The sequence below is a fragment of the Sorex araneus genome, chromosome 1 (assembly GCF_027595985.1).
Source record: "Sorex araneus isolate mSorAra2 chromosome 1, mSorAra2.pri, whole genome shotgun sequence".
NCBI classification, from domain to species: domain Eukaryota; kingdom Metazoa; phylum Chordata; class Mammalia; order Eulipotyphla; family Soricidae; genus Sorex; species Sorex araneus.
In genome coordinates, this window is record NC_073302.1 from 450,437,782 (window position 1) to 450,461,944 (window position 24,163).

General features: G+C 69.7%; 3 protein-coding genes across 6 annotated transcripts; 1 reads left to right on the top strand and 2 right to left on the bottom strand.

Annotated features, from left to right (window-relative positions):
• The first annotated feature begins 414 nt into the window (after positions 1–414).
• On the top strand, positions 415–16,380 carry SLC4A2 (solute carrier family 4 member 2). Of its 2 annotated transcripts, XM_055130624.1 has the most exons (23): positions 415–598; positions 2,212–2,325; positions 3,609–3,777; positions 3,854–4,104; positions 4,194–4,306; positions 5,216–5,448; positions 5,527–5,669; positions 7,463–7,643; positions 11,685–11,820; positions 11,901–12,066; positions 12,144–12,258; positions 12,441–12,625; positions 12,711–12,936; positions 13,026–13,244; positions 13,320–13,468; positions 13,552–13,746; positions 13,908–14,162; positions 14,240–14,329; positions 14,413–14,579; positions 15,306–15,559; positions 15,634–15,803; positions 15,887–16,060; positions 16,154–16,380. In XM_055130624.1, exons 2-23 carry the CDS (start codon positions 2,275–2,277, stop codon positions 16,232–16,234), a joined length of 3,723 nt encoding a protein of 1,240 aa, XP_054986599.1. In that variant the 5' UTR covers positions 415–598; positions 2,212–2,274; the 3' UTR covers positions 16,235–16,380. The 2 variants fall into 2 exon arrangements, with proteins under 2 accessions (XP_054986599.1, XP_054986607.1); XM_055130632.1 differs by lacking the exons at positions 415–598; positions 2,212–2,325 and adding an exon at positions 2,804–2,842.
• A 102-nt stretch (positions 16,381–16,482) lies between these two features.
• Positions 16,483–20,071, bottom strand: FASTK (Fas activated serine/threonine kinase). 2 transcript variants are annotated; one of them, XM_055130642.1, is made up of 10 exons: positions 19,901–20,071; positions 18,890–19,300; positions 18,484–18,660; positions 18,230–18,369; positions 17,647–17,860; positions 17,405–17,564; positions 17,184–17,275; positions 16,974–17,109; positions 16,791–16,905; positions 16,483–16,691 (listed from the first exon to the last, which is right to left on the bottom strand). In XM_055130642.1, exons 1-10 carry the CDS (start codon positions 19,980–19,982, stop codon positions 16,584–16,586), a joined length of 1,635 nt encoding a protein of 544 aa, XP_054986617.1. In that variant the 5' UTR covers positions 19,983–20,071; the 3' UTR covers positions 16,483–16,583. The 2 variants fall into 2 exon arrangements, with proteins under 2 accessions (XP_054986617.1, XP_054986628.1); XM_055130653.1 differs by lacking the exon at positions 19,901–20,071 and adding an exon at positions 19,459–19,614.
• Positions 20,072–20,226: 155 nt separating this feature from the next.
• Positions 20,227–22,466, bottom strand: TMUB1 (transmembrane and ubiquitin like domain containing 1). 2 transcript variants are annotated; one of them, XM_055130664.1, is made up of 3 exons: positions 22,151–22,466; positions 21,227–21,648; positions 20,227–21,012 (listed from the first exon to the last, which is right to left on the bottom strand). In XM_055130664.1, the coding sequence occupies exons 2-3, from the start codon at positions 21,616–21,618 to the stop codon at positions 20,661–20,663; spliced, it is 744 nt and encodes a 247-aa protein (XP_054986639.1). In that variant the 5' UTR covers positions 21,619–21,648; positions 22,151–22,466; the 3' UTR covers positions 20,227–20,660. The 2 variants fall into 2 exon arrangements, with proteins under 2 accessions (XP_054986639.1, XP_054986646.1); XM_055130671.1 differs by lacking the exon at positions 22,151–22,466 and adding an exon at positions 21,780–22,064.
• Positions 22,467–24,163: the final 1,697 nt, after the last annotated feature.

Consider the following 24,163-nt stretch of genomic DNA (forward strand, 5'->3'; position numbering starts at 1 on the left):
TGCGCTGGGTAATGGCCATCCGACCTCCGGGCCCCATAACCCCCCCAACCGCCCCCCTCGCAGAGACAGGGCCTTTAATGGGGTGTCGGGGGCAGAGCATGAACCCCGGCGCACTTAGACTTCGCCCGCGTCCGCCCCGGCCCCTCTCGGACGGGGCGCGTGTGACCGTTTGGCCGCCGGCGGGGGTCCCCGGCGGGAGGCGGGCGCCCTTCCGCCGAGCGGCGCCTCACGGGGCCCAGAGGCGGCGTCCCGGGGCCCGGGTTCCCCGCGGGGACGGCGGGAACGGCAGGGGCGGCCCGGCGGGCCCCGCGCCGGGCTCCCGCGCCGGGCCGGGCCTGGGCGCGCGCGCCCGCCCCCGGGTCTCGCCCCCGCGCCCGCCTCCCCACCCGCGCGGGGCCGCGCACGGTGCGCCGGGGGGCGCGCACGCAGGGGGCCGGCCTGCCCGCGGCGCGGGGGAAAGTTGAGTTGGGAGAAGTTGGGAGCGGCGGGGACGCGCCCCGAGGTGGGCACGGGGCACTCGTCGGGAGCGCGCGAGGGCGCCGGAGGACCCGGAGCGACCCCGAGACCCCCCCGGGGGCGCCCCGCCTCGAGCCAGCGGGTAAGCGGAGAGGTGGCGGCGGGGGAGGGCCGGGGCGCCGCAGGGAGGAGGAAGGGAGGGGAAGGGAAGGGGGGAACTCGGGACTCGGCGCGGGAGGGAGTGGAAGTGGAGGAAAGGGCGGAGACTGGGGCGCGGGGAAGCCGGGACTCGGGGCGCAGGATGCGGAGGCGAGCGGGGATCGCCCCGGGAGCCGCGGGCGCGAGTGCCGCGCCCCCCGCCGCCGGGAGGAGGGTGGTCCCCAGGGCGGCGCCGCCGCGGCCCTCGCCGCTCGGGGCCGCGCTTCCCGTCGGCACCCCTCGGGCCACCCGGGACCCTAACTTTCGGGCCCGGTCTGGGCGCCGGGGCCTGGGGGCTTTCCCGCGGCCTCCGCCCCCGACCTCGGGCTTGGGAGGCGGAGCCGCCCTGCGGGGGTGTGTGTGGTGGCGGGTCAGATCAGGACAAGGGGGTCAGGCAGGAGAGGGAGCGGCCGGCTGGGGAGGGGGCCCGCCTGGCCTGAAATCTCGGGGCCGCTTTCCCCGCCGGCCCCACGAATCGCTGTGGAATGTACGAACTCACTTGGGTGGTTAATAACCCAAGCGGGGGTCCAAGGTGCTAACGTGCTAATCCTTTGGGGGGGAGATGCTAATCCTCCGGGCCGGTCGGGGCCGGTCCCCGGAATGTGCCCCCACCCGGGATTATGGGCCCCGATGTCCTGCACAGAAGCGGCTTTGTGCGCGGGGCGCGGGGGAGGGGCGGGGGAGGGGCGTAGGGCCAGGAGCGGCACCCGAGGGCACGGGGCACCTGCCGAGTGCGGCCCCTCCACGCCCTTCCCCACCGGCTCCCTCCCCTCCCCCAACAGACGTGCCCTGGCCGAGGGCCTGCAGGGGGGGAGGTGAAGAGAGCGGTCAGCTGAGTTGAGTGCTGGCCAGGAATGTGTCACTCCGGGCTCCCCACCCGGGCCTGACCCCCAGGAACATACCATTTGACCCGACACTGACCCGCCCGACCCCCGCCCCGTCAGCGAAAGCCTGCAGCCCGCCCCCCCCCCCAACTCTCGGGCGCATTGGCCCCGGCTCCCCCGCCAGCTCCAGCCCGTGCCCTGCCCCAGTCACCGTCAGGAGGCCTGGGCCGCGCTGCTCACTTTTTCCTGGCCCGCTGGGCTGCCCCTCGGGGTCGGGGCCCACCCTCCCGGCCCGCATGTGCCCCTCCCCCAGCAGAAAGCGTGCCCCGCAGTGCCCGCCTGCCCCCTTCCTCCGCCCCGCCCCCCCGGCCGTCATCTGGGGGCACGGCCCGCCCTGCCCGGCTGCCAGTGTCGCCGCAGGCCCCCTGCCTCTCCGCTCACTTGGGCTCTCCCGCGCCCTCCTCCCTTCCTGTCTGACACCCGCTCCGGGCCGCCGTGGGCCCCCACTGCCGCGTCCCGCCCGCCCGGCCTGTCCTTTTCCCTTCCTTCCTTCCTCCCCTCCGCTCCCCCTGCCCCGTCCTCGCTCCCGCGCTCCCGCCCCGGCTGCCCGGCTCCTCGGCCGGCCGCAGCCCTCGCCCCCCGCTTTGTTCTCCCCCTTTCTGCCTGTCACTGCCGCCCTCCGCCCTGCCGCCCGGCCCGCGCGCATGGGGTGACCGGGACCCTGTGCCCGCAGGTTATGCCGCCGCCTGGTCGCCCTGAAAGCCGCAGCGACAGCGAGAAGGGCTAAGCTTTGGCCATGAGCAGCGCCCCCCGGCGCCCGGCCGCGGGCGCAGACGCTTTCCGCCAGGTGAGACGCGCGCGCGGCCACAGGTGCGCGGGGCGCGGGCGGGCGCCGCATCCCGGCCCGCCCGACCCGGCAGCCCACGGCGGGGGGCGCTGGCGCGGGGGGCTCTGCCCGGGCTGGGGCGGAGGCCGCTGCCCAGACTCGTTCGCACAGCCCGGGGGTGGGGGTGGGCCCCGGGTCTCTAACCCAAACCGCGCCCTCCCTGACCCGGCCCCGGGGAGGCAGGAGCCCGCGCGCTCCGCTCAGGGGTGCTGGACCGGGCTCCCACGCAGGGCCCGGCTCCGCCCCCGCCCCACGTGCTGCCCGGGCCCGCCCCCGCGCCCCCACGTGGCCGCCGCCCCACGTGGCCCCTCGACTTTCCTGGGAAGTTCTAATGATTAACCCTGGGCGCCACGATCAGCCCGTTATTGGTCACTTTGTCCAGTGGGGCACGTGACTGGGTAGGGGCGTGGGCGGGTCTGCTCACCCCCCCCTTCCCGGTTCACCCCTGCCGGCCATGGACTTCCTCCTGCGGCCTCAGGTGCGAGGGGTTCGCGACCCCCCTGACCCCTCCCAGCCTGGTTCCCCTGCCTTGGCCGCTGCCCGCTTGGGCCGCCTCCCGCCGCCTCCCTCCCCCCCACGTCTGCCCTGCTGAGATGGGGCCGAGCTGGGGGCGCAGGGCAGCCCCGGCCCCCCCGCCCCCGCCCCCCGACCCGCACCGCGCCCGCATCGCCCACCACGGGCTGTGGCCGCCACACCCACCCTCCCCGGCTCCTTCCGCCCCGCGCGCCCCTGGGGGCTCCATACCCCGCCCTCAGGGCCAGAAGCTCTTGAGCAAATATTTGGTGGCGCCTGGAGCAGAGACGGGCCGGGGGCCGGGGCGGGCCGGGGGCTGGGCCGGGGCCGGGCAGGCGCCCCCAGCAGCCGCCCCTTGGGGCCAGCCCGGCCGGGCCCTGCCGGCGCCGCAGTCCTGGCCCGGGCTCCACGCAGCATGACTCAGGTGGGGGCGGCGGGGGCGGGCCCAGGGCCGGGCCCAGGGCGGGGGGCGGCTGGGTGCTCAGGGAGGGGGGCGGCCCCCTCTCGCAGAGGTTGGTCGGGCCCCTTCCCGGGACCGGGGCCGGGGCTCGGGCCGGAGGGCCGCCTGGCCGGGGTTCCTGCAGAAGTTGGTTCCGGGGCTCGGCCGCTGTGCTCCAAGTGGAGAGAGCTGGTCACTGCATCTCCCCGCGGGCCCCGCGGCCGGGCTGGCTGGGGGTCGGGTCTCCGGCCTGGCCCCCCACGGGTGATCTCTGCCCGCCTCCGCCTCGCAGCCCGACCCCGAGAGCCTGGGCCCGCCCGCGCCCGGCTTCCCCGAGCAGGAGGAGGACGCCGAGCTCCACCGGACCCTGGGCGTGGAGCGCTTCGAGGAGATTCTGCAGGAGGCCGGGCCGCGGGGCAGCGAGGAGCCCGGCCGCAGCTATGGGGAGGAAGACTTTGAATGTGAGCGCCAGGGCCGGGCAGCGGGTGGGGGGCCGGGGGGGCGGGGCCCGCCAGCAGCCACGCCCCCTCTCTGCAGACCACCGCCAGTCCTCCCACCACATCCATCACCCGCTGTCCACCCACCTGCCCCCCGACGCCCGGCGCCGCAAGACGCCCCAGGGTCCAGGCCGCGGCAAGCCTCGCCGGCGCCCCGGGGCCTCCCCGACGGGGGAGACCCCCACCATCGAGGAGGGGGAGGAAGACGAGGAGGAGAGCAGTGAGGCCGAGGCCGCGCGGCCGCCCACCCAGCTGTCGCCCCCCTCCGCCGTCGCCCCGTCCGCGGTGCAGGTGACCTACAGGGCTGCCCCCGTCGAAGGTGGGCAGGGCCCCCCGGGCCGGATCGCCTCACCCGCGCTCCCCCCCTGCTCCTCTTCCAGTTCTTTCTCCAAGAGGATGACGGGGCCGACCGCAGGGCAGAGAGGACCAGCCCGTCTCCTCCACCCGCCCAGCAGGAGGCCGCCCCGAGGGCCGCCAGGGGGGCCCAGGCTGCGTAAGTGACGTGTGTGACGTGTGTCTGTGGGTGAGGGGTGAGCGTGAGCCCCCCCACAGGCCGGGGTTCCCCTCCCGGGCCTGCCCTCGCTGGCCACCCAGCGGCAGGGAACAATGGGCGCTTTCTGGCAGGTGGCTGTGCGGATTACAGGCCGCTGGGAATGAGGGTTCTGTGTGTGGCTTAGCTGGGCACGGAACACAGGTGCCCTCAACCCCCCCCAGGGGGGCTCCAGACCAGGGCCCAACTGGAGGTCTGCGGCGTGGAGGGACAGGAGACCCCCGCCCCCGCCCTCCCCCGCACAACACACCTTGTCCTGCTCTTGGGGAACTGCCAGGCTCCTGCCTTGGTGGTTGTCATGGGAGATGGCACCCGGGCAGGGGCTGTGCCCCGGGACGGTGCCAGCGGGTACCTGGAGTTCGGGGGATGGTGGGTGTGAGCCAGAGGAGGCTTCCTGGAGGAAATGACATTGGCCCGCCTCAAGGTCACTATTATCACAGCTCCGGTGGTTTCTGGGTGCCAGGCAGCGTGAAGGGCGCGCTGGCCCTCCAGGGCACGCACGGGCACAGACACCGTAGTCTGCCCACCGCGCGGAGAGCTCTCGGGGAGCATGGCACTGGAAAAGTGGGTGCTGCTGGGGGGCGAGAGTGTGGGGGGCTCTCGCCTGGCCCAGGTGGGGGTGCAGCTCAGACAGAGACATGGGCCTTTGCTGGACGTTAGAAAAGAGGCCGGAGTTTGGAGGGGCACGGGCACGAGGGTCGGGCTGAGGAGAGCCCGGTGAGGGGTCGGTGCCACGTTCTGCCAGGCCTTGGGGCGGGGCCGGGGGGGCTGGGCCGGGGCTCTGTCCAGACCCCGCTGGGCTGTCGCCTTCCCCGGGTCGGGCACCCAGACTCACGGGCTCGGTGTGTCCAGGGCGCCGGCAGAGGAGGTGGTGGCGGTGGCCAGTCCCGCGGCCGGAGGGGACGACGGCGGCGCCTCGGGGCGGCCGCTGCCCAAGCCGCAGCCGGGACATCGCAGCTACAACCTGCAGGAGAGGCGGCGCATCGGCAGCATGACGGGCGCCGAGCAGGCCCTGCTGCCCCAGGTGCCCACCGACGAGAGCGAGGCGCAGACCCTGGCCACGGCCGACCTGGACCTCATGAAGAGTGAGTGCGGGCCGGGCCCGGGCCGGGCGGGGCTGGGGACCTCGCCGGCGGGAGCGCCTCACCCCATGTACCCCCCAGGTCACCGGTTCGAGGACGTCCCTGGCGTGCGGCGGCACCTGGTACGGAAGAACGCCAAGGGGCCCGCGCCCAGCGGCCGGGAGGGGCGTGAGCCCGGCCCCACCCCGAGATCCCGGCCCCGGGCCCCCCACAAGCCCCACGAGGTACTGTTCCTGCGGTGAGCGCCACTGCCCGTCCCCAGGGCCGCGCTCAGGCCTGTCCGTTTCGTCGGGTGCCGGGGCTGGTCGGGACAAGGGTCGGGGTCGCTCCCTGTCCTCTGCCACCGGGCCCTGGGCTGCAGCCTGACCTGCTGGGCGGCTCCCGTGACCTTTTCCCTTCTTTGGTGCTGGGGCTAGAACCCAGGGCTGCTATTATGGGGGTGGGGGGGCCTGTGCTCTCCCAGTGAGCCACGTCCCTGGCCCGGCAGCCTTTCCTCTTTTTCCTTGTTGCTTTCCTGGTCTTGGGGCCGCAGCAGGGGCCTGCTCCCAGCCGCGGCCATGCGGTGCCCGGCCTCTGTCCCGGCCCTGTCATCTTTTCCCTGAGGATTGACTGGCCCGGGTAAAGGCCTGACCAGCTTCCCCCGCCTGCCGCCAGCCTCACCCACTCAGAGCCCCTGGCCTGTCCCTCTTGTCCTTGGCCGGTTCTGCTTGTTCATTCCGCTGTGTGTGTCTGAGGAGCCACGTAAATTCTGCTGTGTGTGACCAAGAGAAACAGAACCACCAGGCTGGAGCCACGGGACAGCAGGGAGGACACTTGCCCTGCGCGCGGCCAGCCCAGGGTCAGTCCCTGGCACCTGTGTGGTCCCCTAAGGACCAGCAGGAGTGATCCCCGAGCACACAGTCAGGAGTACCACCGGCTGTGGGCCAGAAGCAGACAAGAGAACGGAACCATGTAGAATTCTGCCGCGGCTGGAACCGTGCGGGGCGGTGGGGTCCCGGCTCGCCCTCCGAGCCTGTTTGTGCCTTGCTGGCTTCTCTGCTTCTTGGCTGCTGCATTCACTCTCACACACTTTTCCTTCGTTCTCTTCTTTCACATTTTTCTTTCTGTTTTGGGGCCACACCCAGTAATGCTCACGGGTTACTCCCGGCTGTACTCGGGAATCCCTCCTGGCGGTGCTCGGGGGACCCTGTGGAATACTGGGATGGAACCTGGGCCTGCCAGGTGCAAGGCAGACGCCCTCCCCACTGTGCTATTCTGGCCCTTCCTTTCACGTTTTTCTAAGTAAGTTTAAATTAAAAAAAGGGACTCCCTTGCTTCAGCATTTCGCCTCCTCCTGAAATTCTTTTCTGTGAGGGAAGACGATGGGCCTGGAATGCCAGAGCTGAGGTTGGGACAGACCCGGGCATTTCCCCGAGCACTGTTGGCTGAGTCGGGGTGAGCAGAGAGGTGGAAACACGCTTTTCTTTGAGTCTGCCTCCTCTGCTCCCCACCTGCGGGGCCACGGGCAATAGTTCTCAGGCAGTTTGTTCAAGAGGAACTACCTTGTGGGGGCCGGAGCGATAGCACAGCGGGGAGGGCATTTGCCTTGCACTTGGCTGACCTGGGTTCGATTCCCAGCATCCCATATGGTCCCCTGAGCACCGCCAGGAGTAATTACTGAGTGCAGAGCCAGGAGTAGCCCCTGAGCATCGTCGGGTGTGACCCAAAAAGAAAAAAAAACAACAAACTACCTTCCTTTGGTTAAAAAAACAGTGGAGCAATGTAGACTCTGTGTGTGTGTGTGTGTGTGCGTGTGTACGTGTGCGTGTGCGTCTCTTCACTGTTTTATGTGCGTTTTCTTCCGGTCTCCGTAACAGCAGCGCAGTCGCTGCTCCCCCTGCACGGGTGAGGGGAAGAGTGTCCTGTGCTGGCAGGTGACTCGCCCTCCGGGGCCGCCGCCCTGCTGCTGTGGGCCCGGTGGGCGGTTCGGGCCGGGGCTCCCGGGCTGAGCCGCTCTGTCCCTCTCCTCTCCCGCAAGGTCTTTGTGGAGCTCAACGAGCTGCTGCTGGACAAGAACCAGGAGCCCCAGTGGCGGGAGACGGCGCGCTGGATCAAGTTCGAGGAGGACGTGGAGGAGGAGACGGAGCGCTGGGGGAAGCCGCACGTGGCCTCGCTGTCCTTCCGCAGCCTCCTGGAGCTCCGCCGGACCCTGGCCCACGGTACCCCACCGCCCCCGCCCTCCGTGTCCCGTAGCCTGAGCCCTCCTCTTGCACGCGTTGCGGGGTCTTGGGGGCGCCCTGCAGCCGCTGGGTTGTAGAGCAACGGAAAATGTCAGTCACTTGTGACTAGGAGGCTGGTGAGGCGGGGAAGGCGCTGACGTGCCTTGCCGTGTAGCTGACTCCGGTGTGTCCCGGGCACACCCCAGATGTGACTCCTGAGCACTGCCAGGAGTGACCCCCTGAGCGCCGAGCCAGGACTGAGCCCTGTGCACACCCCTTTCCCTCCAGAAAGATGCAGAGAACGGGCGTCAGAGCGTCCAGTGGGTAGGACGCTTGTCCTGCGTGCAGGGCTTGGTCGCATGGCCCCGTATGGCCCCGAGCCCGCTAGGAGTGACCCCCGAGCCAGGAGTAAGCTGAGCAACCCCAGGTGTGGCCCCGAAACAAGCAGAGGATCAAAATAGAAAGGTGTACAATGTCCAGGCTACCGGCCAGAATGACCCAGCGCGAAAGGGACAGCGCGCTCCATTCTCAAAAGAAAAGGAGATCGATACGGTCGGCCCTAATTTAAGGCAGATGTTGAACCGAGCAAAAATATGATCAGACATCAGTTATTGTAGCTGCGCTGGGGGAGGGGTGACAGGCATCTGACGGTGAGGGAGATGCCCTGTCAGCAGACGGGGCGGAGTCTGGGAAGGGAGTGGGGGCAGGTTTCTCCTCAAGCCTGTGTTTCCGAGGTGAACGCCTCGGTCTCGGGAGTTGACCGGTTCTCTCGAAGCGACTGACGGGAACAACCCACGAGATCAGTGACCCTGGAAGCAGATTCCCCGGAATTCCCCTTCTCTCCCACAGTCTCGGGGATCTCCTGCGGGCGGTTGGGGGTTTGCAGTTGGTTCGTAGAGGTCCCGGAAGGCCAGCTCGGTGCCCCTGAGCCCCTGTAACTGCTGTCTGGTGAATTCTGCCCCCTGGGTGCTCACAGTGCTGGTCTCTGCGCCGCCCCCACCCCAGCCACTCTCGTCCGGCCTGAAGTTTTGGGGTGAAACCTGCACATTGTCTTGTTGGGGGTGGTGTGGAGGGATGCCTGCGTGTGACTCCTTTTCTCTTGCCGGTTTTTTTTTAATTTTTTTATTTTATTTTATTTTTTATTTTTTTGTTTTTTTTGGGTCACACCCGGCGATGCACAGGGGTCACTCCTGGCTCTTCACTCAGGAATCACCCCTGGCGGTGCTCAGGGGAACATATGGGATGCTGGGATTCGAACCCGGGTCGGCCACGTGCAAGGCAAACGCCCTACCCGCTGTGCTATCGCTCCAGCCCCTCTCTTGCCGGTTTTAAGGTTCTCTTTCTGCCGTTTTCGTTAGAACGCCTCCATCTGCGCACGCGTGTTTGTGATTCTCACGCTGCTCCCCCGGGTCCCGCCTACCCCACTCTGGCTGGGTGGCCGTCCCCGCGTCCCCGCCAGCTCACTGTCCGTTGTGGCTGCTCCCCCGTGCGTGCTTCTCTTTGGCTCTGCACTGCAGTCTCTGGCCCCTGGGCTTTGGGGCGTTTTTGTTCGTTTGTTTTATAAGGGGGCGCACTGCATACTGGCAGCGGGCTCCCTCCCCCCAGGGGAACTGGTTTTACTCTGGGAGTTGCGCGGGGCAGGTGAGCCGGTTGGTCCCACGGGGCTGGGTCCAGCCGGAGCGGCGTTCGCTCTCATGTGTAATGGCCACGCCCGGCGGGACTCAGGGCTTGCTCTTGGAATTGTGCTCAGGGGTCATTCCTGGCGCTGCTCCCACATGCCGTGGGACCCCTGGTCAGCAGCTGCTGCGAGGCATGGGCCCGCCCTGCTGTGGGAGCCGCACTATCTCGGCCCCAGCAGCTCTCGATAAGTGTCTCAGCCCCCAGCTAGCTGAGGTATTTGCTGGCGCTGGGTGGGGACTTGCCCCGGGCCCCGTTGCTGTGGAGACGGGGTCCAGTCTGCTGGCACGACATCTGCAAGGTTGCCAGCGGTCATCGAGATGGTGCCTGCCTGCGACTCAGACCAGCGCAGCAGGACGAGAAAGCTGGCCCTCTCCTGTGGGCCTCTGAAGGTGCTCGGGGGCTACTCCCAGCCCAGTGCTCAAGGGCCAGTTGTAGAGGTCCTGGGAGGGGGGGCGTGTGGCGGGTGGGATTGTTGCAAGGCCTGAGCCCGGCCCCCCGCAGCTGCTGCCTCCTGCTGAATGGGGTACGGCAGGCTGTTGGCCCCCGTGTCCCCCTGGTCCCCACCGCCTGGGTCTCAGTGGGACAGCTCCTCCTGCCCCCACCGTCCACTGTGTCCAGCCCCCGTGGGGGCTGTGCAGGTCTCCAGTTGGCAGGGGGCCCTGCAGCCGCGCGGAGGCCGTGAGCACAGGCTGCCGCGGGCGTCCCAGACGGAAACCAGGCTGGGCGGGTGGGCGTGTCCGGGACACAGTGGGTGGGGGGAGTCTGCCCCTCGGGCCCGGGCGGGGGCCTGGGGGTCAGGATGGTTTGCAGAGCAGGGGGATGCTGGCTCCCAGTGCGTGGCCCTGAACGGTGTGGCCACTTTCCCACCCTCTTGGCCCGGGCTCGCCACTCGAGGGCCTTCGTTTGTCCCTTAGTCCCCTGAAAGCTGAGCTTGTTTGAAAAGTGACTTAGTGGCTTTCCATCTCTCTGCAAAGGCAGCTCCCGAGCAGCACTTGGCCAGGCATCTAGAAGCTTCCGTGAACAGCCATTGGACCCGCGGGGACTGGGAGCCCGGAGGGAGGGCAGCGTCTGCACAGAGCCCCAGGGCCGGCCGAGGCCACCAGCAAGGCCTGTGCGTGCGTGTGCGTGTGTGTGTGTGTGTGTGTGTGTGTGTGTGTGTGTGTGCATGTCAGCAGATCTTGGGGGAAGTACACATATGTGTGTCTGCATTCTGGAGGAGCTCAGGAGAATTGCATGTACATGTGCATGTTAGGCAGAGTTTGGGAGAAATGCACATATATGTGAGTGCATGTTCAACAGAGCTTGGGAGAAATGAATGTATGTGTATGTGCATGTCAGGTGGAGCTCAGGAGGAGTGCATGTATGTGTGTGTACGTGTGGGGCAGAACTCAGGAAAAGTGCATGTGTGTGTGTGTGTGTCAGGCAGAATTTTGGAGAAATGCATGTACGCGTATGTGCATATTGGGTGGAGCTCGGGAAAAGTGCATATATGTGTACATGTCAGGCAGGTATAATGAGAAGTCCATGTATGTGTATACATGTCAGGCAGGTATATGAGAAGTGCATGCATGTGTGTGCATGTCAGGCAGGTCTCATGAGAGGTGCATGTATGCGTTTGTGCATGTCAGGCAGGTATATGAGAAGTGCATGCATGTGTGTGCATGTCAGGCAGGTATATGAGAAGTGCATGCATATGTGTGTGCATGTCAGGCAGGTCTCATGAGAGGTGCATGTATGCGTTTGTGCATGTCAGGCAGGTATATGAGAAGTGCATGCATGTGTGTGCATGTCAGGCAGGTATATGAGAAGTGCATGCATATGTGTGTGCATGTCAGGCAGGTCTCATGAGAGGTACATGTATGCGTTTGTGCATGTCAGGCAGAGTTCAGGAGAAGTGTGTGTGCATGAGCAGAACTAGCGCATCATACCTGCAGGACTCGTGTGTGCGGTGTGTGCCCTCATATGCATACAGAACCAGGACATGCAGGCAGAGTATGTGCCTCCCACTGAACCATCCCTGGCATGAAGGAGAAACTTGATTGTTTCCGTCTCTGTGCCACACCCAGAGGTGCTCAGGGCTTACTCCTGGCTCTGCTCTGGAGTCACTCCTGGTGGGCTCAGGGAACCGTCCGGGGTTCCAGGGACGGCTGGGTCAGCCCCTGCAAGGCCAGAACTCTTCCCGCTGGCCTCCCTCTCAGCCCCTCCCTATGAGAGAACGTTCTAGCGCAAATTTCCGACCAGCAGCCGCGCAGTCCCTCCGGCCCAGGGACGAGGGAGATGGGAGGAAGGAGCAGGTGAGGGTGATGCCGTGACTGCCCCGCCCCTGCCCGACTGCTCAGGGCGTCCGTGTTGCCCTCTCAGGGGCCGTGCTCTTGGACCTGGACCAGCAGACGCTGCCCGGCGTGGCCCACCAGGTGGTGGAGCAGATGGTCATCTCTGACCAGATCAAGGCCGAGGACAGGGCCAATGTGCTGCGGGCACTGCTGCTGAAGCACAGGTGAGCCTGCCCGCCCGCCCCCGCCCTGCGCCCGCCCCTGGCACCCCCTCCCCCGCCTCATTGCCCTCTGCCGCCACCAGCCACCCGAGTGATGAGAAGGACTTCTCCTTCCCCCGCAACATCTCGGCTGGCTCCCTGGGCTCCCTGCTGGGCCACCACCACGGCCAGGGGGCGGAGAGTGACCCCCACGTCACCGAGCCCCTCATCGGAGGGGTCCCCGAGGCCCGAGTAGAGGTGGAGAAAGAGGTGAGAAGGCGGCTGCTTGGGGGCAGTGCCAGCGGCTGCGGGCGCCGGCCCCTCACCCCACCCCCCTCTGTCCCCAGCGCGAACTGCCACCCCCGGCCCCTCCGGCCGGCATCACCCGCTCCAAGTCCAAGCACGAGCTCAAGCTGCTGGAGAAGATCCCGGAGAACGCGGAGGCCACGGTGGTCCTCGTGGGTATGTGGGGTGGGGCCGGAGGCCACGGCGGTCCTCGGGGGGGGGTACATGGGGAGGGGCCCAGGCACGGTGGTCCTCGGGGGGGTACATGGGGAGGGGCCCAGGCACGGCAGTCCGTGGGGGCGCTCTGGGGGGGGAGGCAGCAGCGCCCGGCTCTGGCCCATGGCGCCCCCCACCTGCAGGCTGCGTGGAGTTCCTCTCGCGGCCCACCATGGCCTTCGTGCGGCTGCGGGAGGCGGTGGAGCTGGACGCCGTGCTGGAGGTGCCCGTGCCCGTGCGCTTCCTCTTCCTGCTGCTGGGCCCGAGCAGCGCCAACATGGACTACCACGAGATCGGCCGCTCCATCTCCACGCTCATGTCCGACAAGGTCAGCCGCGCCCCGTGCCCTGGTCCCCGCCTGCCTGCCTGCCGCCCCCCGGCTCGGGCCTCACCCCTGCCATCCCGCCCCGCAGCAATTCCACGAGGCGGCGTACCTGGCGGACGAGCGGGAGGACCTGCTGACGGCCATCAACGCCTTCCTGGACTGCAGCGTGGTGCTGCCGCCCTCCGAGGTGCAGGGCGAGGAGCTGCTGCGCTCCGTCGCCCACTTCCAGCGCCAGATGCTCAAGAAGCGAGAGGAGCAGGGCCGCCTGCTGCCTGCGGGCACCGGGCTGGAGCCCAAGTCGGCCCAGGATAAGGGTACGGCCGGCGCCGGGTGGCGTCGGGGGGGCGGGGGGGGGGACCGGGGACCGCCCCGGCAGGGGCCCTCACGCGGGCCTGGCTTGCAGCGCTCCTACAGATGGTCGAGGCGGCCGGCACGGCGGACGAGGACGACCCCCTGCGGCGGACGGGCCGGCCCTTCGGGGGGCTGATCCGGGACGTGCGGCGCCGCTACCCCCACTACCTGAGCGACTTCCGGGACGCGCTGGACCCGCAGTGCCTGGCGGCCGTCATCTTCATCTACTTCGCTGCCCTGTCCCCCGCCATCACCTTCGGAGGCCTGCTGGGTAAGGGGGGGCCCGGCGGGGGCGGGGGGGCCCTGGCGCCCGGCTCCTGCACAGCCTTCTGCCCCCCCCACCCAGGAGAGAAGACACAGGACTTGATCGGGGTGTCGGAGCTGATCATGTCCACGGCGCTGCAGGGCGTCATCTTCTGCCTGCTGGGCGCCCAGCCGCTGCTGGTGATCGGCTTCTCGGGGCCCCTGCTGGTCTTTGAGGAGGCCTTCTTCTCGGTGAGGCCCCCGCGCCGCGTCAGCCCCCCCCACCCTCGAGCCCGGCGCCCCCTGCCCCGGGCCTGACGCCGCCCGCCGCCCAGTTCTGCAGCAGCAACAACCTGGAGTACCTGGTGGGGCGCGTGTGGATCGGCTTCTGGCTGGTGCTGCTGGCGCTGCTCATGGTGGCGCTGGAGGGCAGCTTCCTGGTGCGCTTCGTGTCCCGCTTCACCCAGGAGATCTTCGCCTTCCTCATCTCCCTCATCTTCATCTACGAGACCTTCTACAAGCTGGTGAAGGTGGGACGGGCCCCGAGCACCCCTCCCGGTCCCCCTCGCACAGAGGAGCGTCCAGCTGGAACCGGCCTCCTGTCCACGCCCCACACCGGGTGTCTGGGTCCTGGGGTCGCCCCCGCCGCGGGGGTCTCCACTCTGCTGACGGGGCCCCTCCCCCTCCCCAGATCTTCCAGGAACACCCGCTCCACGGCTGCTCGGTCACCAACAGCTCGGAGGAGGGTGCCGAGCCGAACGCCACGTGGGCCAGGCCGGAGAGCACGCTGAGCCTGGCCAACGGGAGCTCGGCCGAGCGGGCCGGGCCGGCGCTGCCCCAGGGCCAGCCCAACACGGCCCTCCTGTCGCTGGTGCTCATGGCCGGCACCTTTTTCATTGCCTTCTTCCTGCGCAAGTTCAAGAACAGCCGCTTCTTCCCCGGCCGAGTGCGTGGGCCGGGAGGCAGGTGGTGGGAGCGGGCAGGAGGCGCGGGGCAGCCCCTGAGCCCGCTGCTGGCCCACAGGTGCGGCGGGTGATCGGGGACTTCGGGGTGCCCATCGCCATCCTCATCATGGTGCTTGTGGATTACAGTATCGAGGACACCTACACCCAGGTGGGGGACAGCGGCCGCGAGGTGCCATACGGCTTCTTCCCCGGCCCCGCCCACCCACTCACCTGCCCCTCCCCCGCCCGCAGAAGCTGAGCGTGCCCAGCGGGTTCTCGGTGACGGCCCCCGAGAAGCGTGGCTGGTTCATCAACCCCCTGGGCGAGAACAGTGCCTTCCCCGTGTGGATGATGGTCGCCAGCCTGCTGCCCGCCATCCTGGTCTTCATCCTCATATTCATGGAGACGCAGATCACCACGTGAGGGACCCACCCAGGCCCCTGCTGTGCAGCCTGCTTGCGCGCGCGCGCGCGCGCGCGCGCGTGTGTGTGTGTGTGTGTGTGTGTCTGTGTCTGTGTGTGTCTGTGTGTGTCTGTCTGTCTCAGGCTGCTGTGCAGGCCATGTGTGTGCAGCTGGGCCTGGGCCGCCGTGCAGTGTGTGTGTGTACGTTTGTGCACGGTGTGTGAGAGCAGGGCTGCCGTGCGGGCCATCTGTGTGTGTGTGACTCAGGCTCCCTGTGTTTGTGTGTGTGTGTGTGTGTGTGTGTGTGTGTGTGCGCGTGTGTGAGATCCAGGCTGCCGTGTAGGCTGTGTGTGGTGTGTGTGTTTGAGATTCAGGCAGCTATGCGGGCTGTCGTGTGTGTGTGTGTGCGTGTGTGAGATCCAGGCTGCCGTGTAGGCTGTATGTGGTGTGTGTGTTTGAGATTCAGGCAGCTATGCGGGCTGTCGTGTGTGTGTGTCTGTGTGAGAGAGAGAGAGAGAGACCAGGGCTGCCATGCAGGCCGTGTGTGTGCACGCGCGCACGCGCTCACACATGTGTGCAGCTGGGCCCGGGCCACTGTGCGGCTGTGTGTGTGTGTGCACACGCACTGTGTGAGACCTGCACTGCCGTGTGTATGTGCGCGCCGTCTAACCGGGCCTGGGCCGCTGTGCGTGCGCGCGCATGTGCGCAGGCGCGGGCTCAGGCGCGGGCTGTGCCGCCCGCAGGCTCATCATCTCCAAGAAGGAGCGCATGCTGCAGAAGGGCTCCGGCTTCCACCTGGACCTGCTGCTCATCGTGGCCATGGGCGGCATCTGCGCCCTCTTTGGCCTGCCCTGGCTGGCGGCGGCCACGGTGCGCTCCGTCACGCACGCCAACGCGCTCACGGTCATGAGCAAGGCGGTGGCGCCCGGAGACAAGCCCAAGATCCAGGAGGTCAAGGAGCAGCGGGTGACGGGGCTGCTGGTCGCCCTGCTCGTGGGTAGGTCTCCCTGCGCCCCGCCCTCCCGGGGGCCCCCCGGCCCGGGGCCAACGCTCTCTCCACCGCCCCCGCAGGCCTCTCCATAGTCATCGGGGACCTGCTCCGCCAGATCCCCCTGGCTGTGCTCTTCGGCATCTTCCTGTACATGGGCGTGACCTCCCTGAACGGGATCCAGTTCTATGAGCGGCTGCACCTGCTGCTCATGCCGGCCAAACACCACCCCGACGTCACCTATGTCAAGAAGGTGCGACGCTGCCGCGCAGCGCCCCCTGCCGGCCGCCCCTGCCGGCGCCGCGCAGCCAGGCTCACGGGCTCTCCTGCCCCCAGGTGCGGACCCTGCGGATGCACCTGTTCACGGCCCTGCAGCTGCTCTGCCTGACCCTGCTCTGGGCCGTCATGTCCACGGCCGCCTCCCTGGCCTTCCCCTTCATCCTCATCCTCACGGTGCCGCTCCGCATGGTGGTGCTCACCCGCATCTTCACCGAGCGAGAGATGAAATGCGTAAGCCCCCCGCCCCGCGCCTCCTCTGCTTCCCCCGCCAGCCGCGGCCCCCCACCCGGGTCCTGACTCTGCCCCCGCCCCCCGACCCCACAGCTGGACGCCAACGAGGCGGAGCCCGTGTTCGATGAGCGGGAGGGTGTGGACGAGTACAACGAGATGCCCATGCCTGTGTAGCTGCTGCCTGGACAGACAGCCGAGGGACGGACGGATGGACGGACGGGGACCGGGGCTGGGGGGGTGCCCCCACCCCAGCCCGCCCCGTTTTTATTTAAGTGAATAATTTAAAGTCCCCTGCCCTGCTCCCTGCAGTAAAGTGCTTCGGCCCCCACCTACCCTGGCCTCCCGTGTCTGTGCTGAGGGGCGGGGGCAGGGAGGGGCGGGCACCCCGCCCAGCCCAGGCCCAGAAACGAGATGCGCACCGGGAGGGGAAAAGGGGCTTTAATGAGAAACCAAAACACAAGGGTCCAAAGTGCAAACTGTCCACCCCCCATAGGGGGGCTGTCCTGAGCCCGGAGTACGCCCCTCAGCCCCCCTCCGGCCCCCAGCGGAGGCCCAAGGCCTGCAGCTTCTGCCTCAGGTAGCTCTTGAGCTGCGGCAGGCCTCTCTGGGACTCGAGCTCCTCGAAGGGCAGCTGCAGAGGAAGGACAGCGGCTCGCGGGGGCTGGCAGGCTGGCACGCACGCACGCATGCGGGGTGGGCGGGGCGGAGGGGCGGGGCGGGGCGGGCTCACCGGCAGCAGCTGGTAGCCCAGGAGGGTCAGGTGCCGCTCGCGCAGGGCGCGGGAGCCCAGCAGCACGCGGCCGTCACGGCAGAAGTGCCAGCGCTCCCGCAGCATCAGCACCACCCTGGGGAGACGACAGATCAGAGCCGGCATGCGGGCCGCGCCCCGCCCCTCGCCCCCTGCCCCCCTTACCTCTGGGCGGGGTCTCGGGTCGTGGGCTGAGCAGCAGCGGGGTCCCGGGGCCTGGCCCTGGGAGGGTACGGGAGGAAGGGGTCCTGGGTCCGCACGGGCAGCACGGCCCCGCAGCTGTTCACACACAGGAGGAAGTCTGCGGGGAGACAGGGCCGCGGCGGTTCAGCCCCGGGCGCGCCCCAGCCCGCGGCCAGGCCGGCGGGGGCTCACCTGTGCAGTAGCCTGGAGGCACGGTCAGGTCCTGGCGGTACTTCTCCTCCCCCAGCAGCTGGCGGAGCCCCTCGGCCACTATGTCCTTGTGACTGGGGGGAGAGGAAGGCCATAGCGGAGGTCCATCCTAGCTGGCCTGTCTCCTCTGCGACCGAGCGCCTCTCTGCTCCGCGCTGCTCCTCGGGACGTGCCCTCCCCGGGGCCCCGGCCCCCCCAGCCACCTGTACTTGCAGCGCGCACGGTCGGTGGTGAGCGGCTGGGGGAAGATGGGCACTTGCTGCCGGCGCGGCAGGCGGGGACCCCGGTAGCCCGGGAGCTCCAGCTCCACGGCCGTGTCGAGCAGGGAGAGGTAGCGCCGCACGATCAGGGCGTGAGGGGTGCCTGTGGGAGCAGCACCGGGGCTCACGCGGCGTCCCGCGGGGGCGCCCAGCACTCCCCACCCGCGGGCCTCCTGTCCGCGCACCGCTGACGTGGCTAATGAAACCGGGGGAGAACACCAGGTGCAAAGCGCGGAAGGGCAGGCACCGCAGCTGGCACAGCGACATCAGGATGTTGACCGTGGCCAGGGGGGCCAGCCCCGCGTCCCGCGCCAGGATCCGCTCCAGGCAGGGCAGGAACTGCCGCTCCGTGGGCAGGTAGTTGAGCCGCCCGAAGGGCAGCACCAGCTTCTGGACCACCTGCAGGGGGAGGGGCGGCGTCAGCCCGCACCCGGGCGCCGAGCGTCTCTGCCAGCCTCTGCCTAGTGACCCGGGGGTGGGCCCGCACCTGCCCTGTCCCCCGCCGAACACGCCGGAAGTCCCACAGGCTTAGTCACCAAGGCGGCGGAGGGGACGCGGCCCTGGGGCCTGGGCATAGAGGAGCTAAGATGGACCGAGTGCCATCCGGGAGGGCCACAGCCAGTCAGGCCACGGAGGGGCAAGCAGATGGCACCGGGCGCCGAGCAGAGGCCAGCGGGCCGCTGGATGCAGGAAGCGGCGGCCACTCCAGCAGGGCGGAGGGCGGGGCCTGACGGGGCGGCCGCGGGGGTCGGTGGGAGGCAACCCCACCTTGCTGTTGAGCTGGGTTTCCTGGACCACCAGGAAGTGGGCAATGGTCTCCAGAAGCTGGGGCTCCCGCAAGCGGTGCCGCGCCAGGTGCTGGGCCAGGAGCACCATCACGTGGGGCGTCAGTTCCTCTGGTCTGGCCTCTGCGGAGAACCACCTGTCACCCGGTGCCCGGGCCACTGGCGCCAGACCCCGCCCCCCTGCTGCCTTCTGCACAGCGCCCCCGCCCCCCCCACGTTCCCTGCCCGCCCCAGCACCTGCCAGGCTGCGGATGAGATGCTGCCGCGGGTGCCGCAGGAACCGGGGGCAGCTCAGAGCCGCTTCCAGCCTCTGGCCGCCGGGCAGGGGCTGGGGCTTGGGCGGCGGCTTGGGCGGCAGGCGGAACCTTCGCTCCTGCTCCAGGGCACGCACCAGGGGCCCGTCGGCCGGGAAGCCTGCGAGGCACAGGGTCAGAGGCGGCCTCTCTCCCTGGGGTAGAGTCAGTGACTCCTCACCCGCCCTGGCTGCCCTCTGGGCGCGGGCACCGCGCAAGAGCAGGTGGATGAAGGCGGGGAAGTCCGTGCCAGGGGCAACCCAGGGTGGTCCCTGCCAGGCTGGGCAGTTGCGGGGGGCGTACTGGCGCCTTCCATCCGCACCCTCCCCACCCCACGACACCCGCCTCACCCAGTAGCACGGCCAGGCGCAGACACACGTGGATGGTGTGAATGTCGAAGGAGGGGCAGTTGCGGATGATGAGCTGACTCAGGTCCTGCAGCGTGGCCGGCTCCGGGGGAGGGGGCCGCGGCTGCGCCCCCAGGAGCTGGCCCAGGCGGTGCAGGGCCACGGGGTAGTGGTGGGCGCGCACCTTGGTGGGGTTCTGGCCCAGCCACCGCAGCAGCTCCCCGGGGCTCCGGGCCTGCTCCAGAAGCCGCTGCAGGCCCTGCGCGGGGCCCCCTCCCGGAGGCCGCTCGGCCCACTTGCCCGGGCCCAGGCAGCAGGGCTGTGCGGGCGGGAGCAGCAGCAGGCCGGACAGCCGGGCGGTGGAGGCCGGGGCAGAGAGCAGCACTCGGAGCATGGAGTTGGGCGATGGAGACCCTGGGGGCGGCCCAGAGACGGGGGGGTGAGGCTCCCGCCGCCCGTCCTGGCCTCGCTCACTCCCCGCCCGGGGCCCGCGGCGCTGCCCACGCCCGCTGGCCCCAGCCCCACTGCAGCGCGGGGCCGCAGCCTCCCGGGGCGCGCCCGCCCGGCGTTACCTCGGGGTCGCGGGCGGAGGGGGCGCGGCCGGAGAGGCGGGGGTCAAGGCGAGCCGAGGTCACGGGGCCGGCGGGTGGTCGCGCCCGGCCCGGGGCCCGGCCCGCCCGCCCCGGCGCCGTCCCCACCGGCTCCCGCGCGCGCAGGCGGCGGCGGCGGGGCGGCGGGGCGGGGGTCCCGGGGGTCCCGGCTCCATGCCGGGCGCCGCCGCTCCCCGGCCGGGTGACCTTGGGCCCGCGGCTCCGTCTCTCCGCCGGCGGCTCCTCGCCCGGCGCCCGGGCGGCCGCGCGCGGCTCTCAGGGCGCCCGTGCAGCCCGGGCGCGCGGCTCGGCCCCGGGCGCGGCCGCGGGGCCGGGGTCCCCCACGCCCCCCGGGCCCGGGGACGGCGGCCGCCGCCCGCCCCCGCCGCCCGCGCGCGTCCCGCCCCTTAGGCGCCCCCCCTACATGGCTCCCCCGGCCCCGCGCCGCTCGCCGCCTCGCTCGCTCTCGGGGCCCGGGGGCCGGGCTCCCCGCGCGGCCTCCTCATCGGCGGGCCGCCGAGCCCGCCATCTTCCCGGCAGCCCCCGCGCGGCCGCCGCGGCCCGCACAGACGTGGCTCCCGGCAGGCCCCGCGCCGCGCCCCGCCCCGGAAGCTGCGCGCGGGGGCGGGGCCGGGGCGCTGTCAGCGGCCGGCGGCGCCCGGGGGCCCGGGAGGAGGGGTCCCTGGTGGCGCCTGGGTGCCGGGAGCAGGGGGTCCCCGGGGCCCCCACACACGCAGGCACACGCGGGTCTGAAAAGTTCACAGTCATTTAATCTGCCCGGGTTCCAGAGAGCGCCCCGCCACCTCCCTGCACGCCCCCGCGTCTCTGGGTCCCCGCACCGGCCCGAGGAGTTCGGGGGGCCGGGAGGTGGCCGCGGCCCCCGGCAGGGCGCTAGGACGGGCCCAGGGGCACGGGCCGGCTCTGCCCAGGCCCCAGGCAGCGGCAGCAGCTGCCGGACCCCGACGAGGCCGCTGCCAGGGGCGCCTGCGGGCCAGCTGCCGCCCGGGGAGGCGGCCCCGAGCCCCGGGGGGCGCCGGGAGGGGCGGCGGCCGACCCCCGGGGCGCTCTGCGGCGCAGCGCCGGGCTCCAGGGCAGCGGGAAGAGGCAGGCCCGGGAGGCCCGCCGGGGCAGGCAGCAGCGGCCGGCGCGGCGCGGGGAGCCGGGGCCCGGGGCCCGCGGAGGCACTAGGGGCGGTACATGGCGAAGGCCAGCAGGCTGAGCAGCAGCGTGAAGCCCGCCAGCCCCAGCGTGGCGGTGAGCGGGAAGAAGGGCCGGTACTGGATCTGGCAGTACCACAGCACCAGCAGCAGCAGCAGCAGCAGCGGCAGGAGCAGGCTGCCGATCTCCAGCCCCGACGGGCTCGGCTCCGCGCCGGGCGGGCAGGGCGGCTGCGCCGGCCCGGCGCGCGTGGACACGTGGCAGTGGAGGACGCAGTTGGGCGGCAGGTGCAGGCTGCCCAGGGTCTGGCTGTCGTCTCTGAGCAGCTGCCCTTGGTAGATGAGCCGAACCTGCTGCTCGCGGCCGGGAAACTGGGTCCTGGGGAGAGAGGGCCCTGGGTGAGAGGGCGGGCCTCAGGTGGCCACCCGCGTTCCGCCAGAGCCCCCTGCCTCCCCTCCTGCCACCTCCTGCGACCCTGGGGACCAACGTGAGCAGTCCAGGGAGCTCGGCTCCACACTGGTCTGCGGGCCGGGGGCACCTCCCCGCCCACCCCGAGTAGCTCTCGGCGTCCGCGGTCCTGTCCTGTCCTCACCTTTTCAAGGAGCCGATGGTGTCGTGAGGCCAGGCCCTGGCCACCTGCTCTGAATCGTTGAGGAACTTCAGCCGGAGCACCAGGGGCTCTTGGGGGGCGTCCGGGGGCGGGGGTGTTGCTGGCGGCCCGTCGCCGGGGTCTGGCTGCACCGCGGGGCCGCCGCGATGTCTCAGGCTGGGGGTCTCAGCTCTCCGCGCCTCCCCGCTGAGCGCGTCGGAGACCTCCATGGCTTCGGTGGGTTGAGCCGCGGCGGGGGGTCCTGCCGGCTGGGGCGGCGGGGCGGCGCCCTCGGCGGTGTGGGTGGAGACCCAGGCCAGGGCCAGCACCAGGAGGCAGGCGAGCACGGCGAACAGGAGGGTCACCTCATCTCCCACCCCTTCAATCAGGGCCATGGCAGCCGCCGTGCCCGCCGTGCTACCGAGCTGGAGAGGCACAAAGGGGCGGTGAGCAGCCCGACCCCCGCCGACCTGAGTCCCCAACCGCCCCGAGGGACGCCCTCCCGGGGGTGCCCCTGGGACTACCCCCACCCCTCGCCGCGGCCCCGGGCGTGCACCTTCCGCGGGCTGATCCGACCTGGCGTCCCCTGGGTCTGGACCTAACGCAACCTCGCCCCCGGCTCAACGGCCACCGCACTTCGGCCCCGAGCGTGCCCCTGTGTCCGTCTGTTCCGTGCCACGGTTTCTCTCCCCCGAAGCTGACCTACTCCTGCCTGGCTCGGGTTCTCCGCGGGGCCGGGGGGCCCCTGAACCCACCCCGCGCCGCGACGGCCGCGCCGGGGCTTCCCCGCACCAGCCGTCCAAGCCGGCCTCGTCCCCGAGGGCCGGGCCCCGCACCCCGACCCCTCCATCACCCCGCCGCCGCGGGCGGGCGGGCGCGGGCGACCCGCGGCGGCGGGGTGGGCGCGGCCGGGGCGCGGGCACTCACCGCCCCGCTCCGCCGGCTCCATCGCGGACCCTCGGGCACTTCCGGACGGGAGGCGCCGAGGTCGCAGACACCTGAAAGCGCCCCCCGCCGCCGCTGCCGCCGCCGCCGCCGCGCGGGGCATTGTGGGACTTGTAGTCCTGCGCGGGGCGCCGCGCCCGCCCCCGCCCCCCGCCGCGCGGGCCCACGTGTGGGTCTCGCCAGGCGGGTCCCGGTGCCCGCGAGTCGCCAGGGGCCGGCGGGGGCGGGCGGCGGCGCTGTCGTAACCCCCTGAGAAGTGGGCGGCAGCCGGATCCGCCTCCTCCCGCGTCGGCACCCGGGACATCTGTCACCGCAGAAACCGACGTCAGCGGCAGCGCGTCAGAGCCGCGTTTCGTGTGTCGAGAAACAGGCTCCGGGGAGCTCTGCAGCTTCCACCCCGGCCTACTCGCGGGTCCGGAGGACGCCGGGAGGCACCTTGGACCCGCCCACGGGGCCCCCTGCCCGAAGCCCGCACCCCTGCGGCCCTGCGGGCTGGCTCAGGTGCCCGTCCCGGGGGCTGGCCCTGCGCCGGGTCCCCGCCTCCACCTGGCCCCCCCGCGGACTGTGCAGGACCCTTTTTCCTGTGCTCGGCCACCATGTGACTTTGGCTTCCTTCTGGAATCCCTTGAAGTCCGAATCCCCCCCACACACACACCAATACTCCTAAGGCGATGGCAGAGACAGAGTCGGGTTTTATTCAGTAGAGTCAGGATGACGCGAGAGGCTCGGTACAGAGCCGTGCTCACCTGGGATCAGGGCTGCACCCCAGCACCCCTCCGGAGAGGCTCTGGGGGCCCGTTTGTGTGGGTTTCCCCCACTTCCTCTGGGGGATTTTATAGGCGAGTCTGGAATAAACGTAATCTGTTCCCCTCGCCTCCCATGTTCCTAGCATAAGCCTGGTTGTGGGAACAAGTCCTCCAAATGTCACCTTGGGAGTGTCACGAGAATTACAACATACAGAGCATATATCTTCCTCTGGGTGTTTTTCTCTGGGCCACATCCGGTGGTGCACAGGGGTTACTCCTGGCTCTGCACTCAGGAATTATCTGAGTGGCGGTGCTGGGGGAGGGGGGGACCTTATGGGATGCTGGGAATCGAACCCAGGTTGGCCGTGTGCAAGGCAAACGCCCTCCCCGCTGTGCTATTGCTCCAGCCTTTCTGGCGGTTTTTATTGGCTAGACTGGAACAAAAGTAAGGTGGTGGTGGTGGTGGTGGTGGTGGTGGTGGTGTGTGTGTGTGTTTGTGAGTGCGTGCGTGCGCTCCCGTGCTTGTGTGTCCCCATGTTCTTAGCACGAGCCTGGGGGTGGGAGCAAGTCCTCCAAATGTTACCTTGGGAGTGTCGTGAGTCTCAACATCAGAGCAAATACCGCTTTGTTTCCTTTGCTCCTGAGCATTCATTTATCCCACAAACATTTACTCCATGTGGGAGAGAGCCTGGTAATGCAGCGGAGAATCACACCTCGCCTTCATGTGGCTCAGATACTAAGGGGGGGGCATGGACAAGCACCCCCTTCCCAGTGCTACGACACGTGTGGGGGGCTGCCGGGACCCCCCCATTCAGGCATTCCCCGCCCTGGGCGGTTCTCCTGGAGGCTCCTGGCCCAGCCACTTGCTGCTCATTGGAAATAAGCATCTAACACAAGCATCAGGGCTCACCTTGGGCCTGGCAGGACATCGTGAGGGACGTGTTCTCCTCAGCTGCTACATGTTTCTGGCAAAGCCCAGGACAGGCATGAGGCATCCTGAGGTCACAGAGGTCAACGAAAACCGCATCTCTCGAGAGCTGCGTAGGACCCAAGCGGTGATTAGCCTGCGGCAGGACCGGCTTCTCCAGAGAAGAGCCTTCGGACTGGGGGCCGGGCTGGGCTGGGCAGAGCTCTGAGGGTGAGCAGTGGTGGACAGCGTCCCCCTGGGCAATGACCCAGCTTGTTCTGGAAAGTGGCCGAGCACGTGAAGAGGCTGGTGGTGCCCGGTCAGAGAGAGCACACGCTGGTC